This window comes from Entamoeba invadens (genome assembly GCF_000330505.1).
Source record: "Entamoeba invadens IP1 unplaced genomic scaffold scaff_1105074726023, whole genome shotgun sequence".
Lineage (NCBI taxonomy): Eukaryota > Evosea > Mastigamoebida > Endamoebidae > Entamoeba > Entamoeba invadens.
This window is the reverse complement of record NW_004443608.1, coordinates 440-2,544: the sequence shown is the minus strand read 5'-3', so window position 1 is coordinate 2,544 and position 2,105 is coordinate 440. Positions and strand designations below refer to the sequence as shown.

At 30.9% G+C, this 2,105-nt stretch overlaps 1 protein-coding gene across 1 annotated transcript; it reads right to left on the bottom strand.

Moving 5' to 3' along the window:
* EIN_073070 (hypothetical protein) lies at positions 1 to 1,899 on the bottom strand (the record flags this gene model as incomplete). Its single annotated transcript, XM_004259287.1, has 1 exon — positions 1 to 1,899. A coding segment is annotated over one exon (1,899 nt), but the record flags the coding sequence as incomplete, so codon positions are not given.
* Between the last annotated feature and the right edge of the window lie 206 nt (positions 1,900 to 2,105).

Here is a 2,105-nt window from a genome sequence, read left to right as displayed (position 1 = left end):
TTTAATTTCATTAAATTGTGATAGCGCCATACCTTCATTCATATCAATTTCTTCGTTTGTTTCAACATTTTCAATTGGAAATTTCGTGTTTTGTGGGAACTCAACAGACACTTTGCCAATAAGACACATTTTTTTCACGCTATGAAATTCACCAGAAAACACCAATTTATGTGAAGACTCAATTTTGATGTTTTTTAAATGTTCTTTGTGAAAAATGAAGTCCAAATGCTTACAAAACGCGACTTCCAAAATTTCACAATAATCAAAAGTTGTGTTGAACGAAAACTGATAGACGTCAAACAGTTTCAGATGTTTTGTGTAAGTAAAATCAATTGGAAGGAACTCTGTAATGTTAATAAGAAAAACACTTTTTGCTGTACATTTTGTTGAATTGTTGAATTTTGTATTTTCAACAATAAATTCGCCTATTTCAACATTTGTCGCCATTTTCACACCACTGCATTTCTTTAATATAAGTTTTTTTATTGTATTATTTTCAACGGCAATTGTAGGGGTCGAACACTCTGAAAATATCAAATCCAATGAATTTGGCTTTGTGTTAATAAACTCAAAAATTGTGTTGTTGCACTGTTTAAAGGAAAATGTGTCAAATTTGTTACAGTCAATGCAAAATGATGAATTTGTAACATTTTCGATATTTAAATGTTCGCAATTTTGCCCAACAACCGTTGTGATGTTTTTTGAATTATCACACACATTGAACGTCGTTAATTTTTCTGGTATTTTAAAATCGAAATCAGAGCACTCATGGAGTTCTATTTCCTCGACATTTGGAAAAGGAAAGTTGTTATCCATCACCCACTCTTTATTTTTCGTATCTGTTGGAGTTTCTTTTTGTAACAGAAACGTCGACTTTGTTGCTTTGACTGTTTTGACTGTTGGAATGACATCTGTAAAGATCAAGTTAACGTTTAAAGACGAAAAACTTTCAATCTTCATATTACAAGGTAACCAAACAATATGCTTTTCGTGTGTATAAAGTGAAACACTGAGGTCTTTCACAAATTCTGGAATAACCAAATTTGAGAGATCACCCATAGTTTGAATTTCAAGATGTGTTGAACAACACACGTTAAAAATTTTAACAATCGTTTTGAAGTATTCGTCATCGTCATATCCACCAATTTTAGCAATGAGTCTTTCTCTATACAGTGGTTTGAAATTTTGAAATGTTTTTGGTGTTATTACATGTGTGTAATTTTTGCAATTTGGAGTCAAAAGTACTTTGTTTGGCTCAGTGGTGTCAGTCCAGTCAATAACGATTTGATTGTCATCATACTTTTGAGCAGCCGAATTGATGTTTACGTACATTTCTGATGTCTTAGTGTCAAAATCGGAACCCATTGAATCGACATGCAATAACACCTTTTTAGGAAAATAAGTACCGTTTCTATTAGCGTTGTTGTTATGTTCAAAGCATGCTATACATTCATTAAACAAATTTAATGGCATTTCTATATTTGGTATCTTCCATTGGTAGAGCAGTTCATAAAAGTCCTTTTTTATACCAACACCAAGTTCTTGAAATGTGCCAACGGATTTGGGTGGTTCAACGATAATTAAAGAAGTGATTTTTTCGGCAATATTTTTGTCTTTGAGTTGGTCAATTTCAGTCGTAAAAATTTGAAAGTTTCGAATGTAAACAGCTTTTTCTAAAACATTTAGTGAGACAACTAAAGAATTGCAATTCACTGTATCAGGAGAAAAGAAAGCACAAAAATTTTCAATGTCACCAGATTTGGAGAACCAGGGATTCACTTTTAGTGACGTGACAGCATCTTGACACTTTTTATTGATTGAAATGAAAGTCAAAATGTCTTTTAGTGTTGGTAAATAAAGGGATACTTGCATCATATAGATCATTTCCATATTCGACATCTTTAGTATTATTTAGTTTGTTTTTAATTTGTAAAATTTGAATGAAATGTTGAATTTTTATTTGTTTTCAAAACATTTTATTATATTGTCTGTCTTAAAACTTTGTCTGGGTATTTTTGGACTATCAAAACTGTAATATTTCGGGAAACCATTCAAAACATTCTAAAATAGTTGTTTTATAATTTTTACTAGATTTTCAACACTAT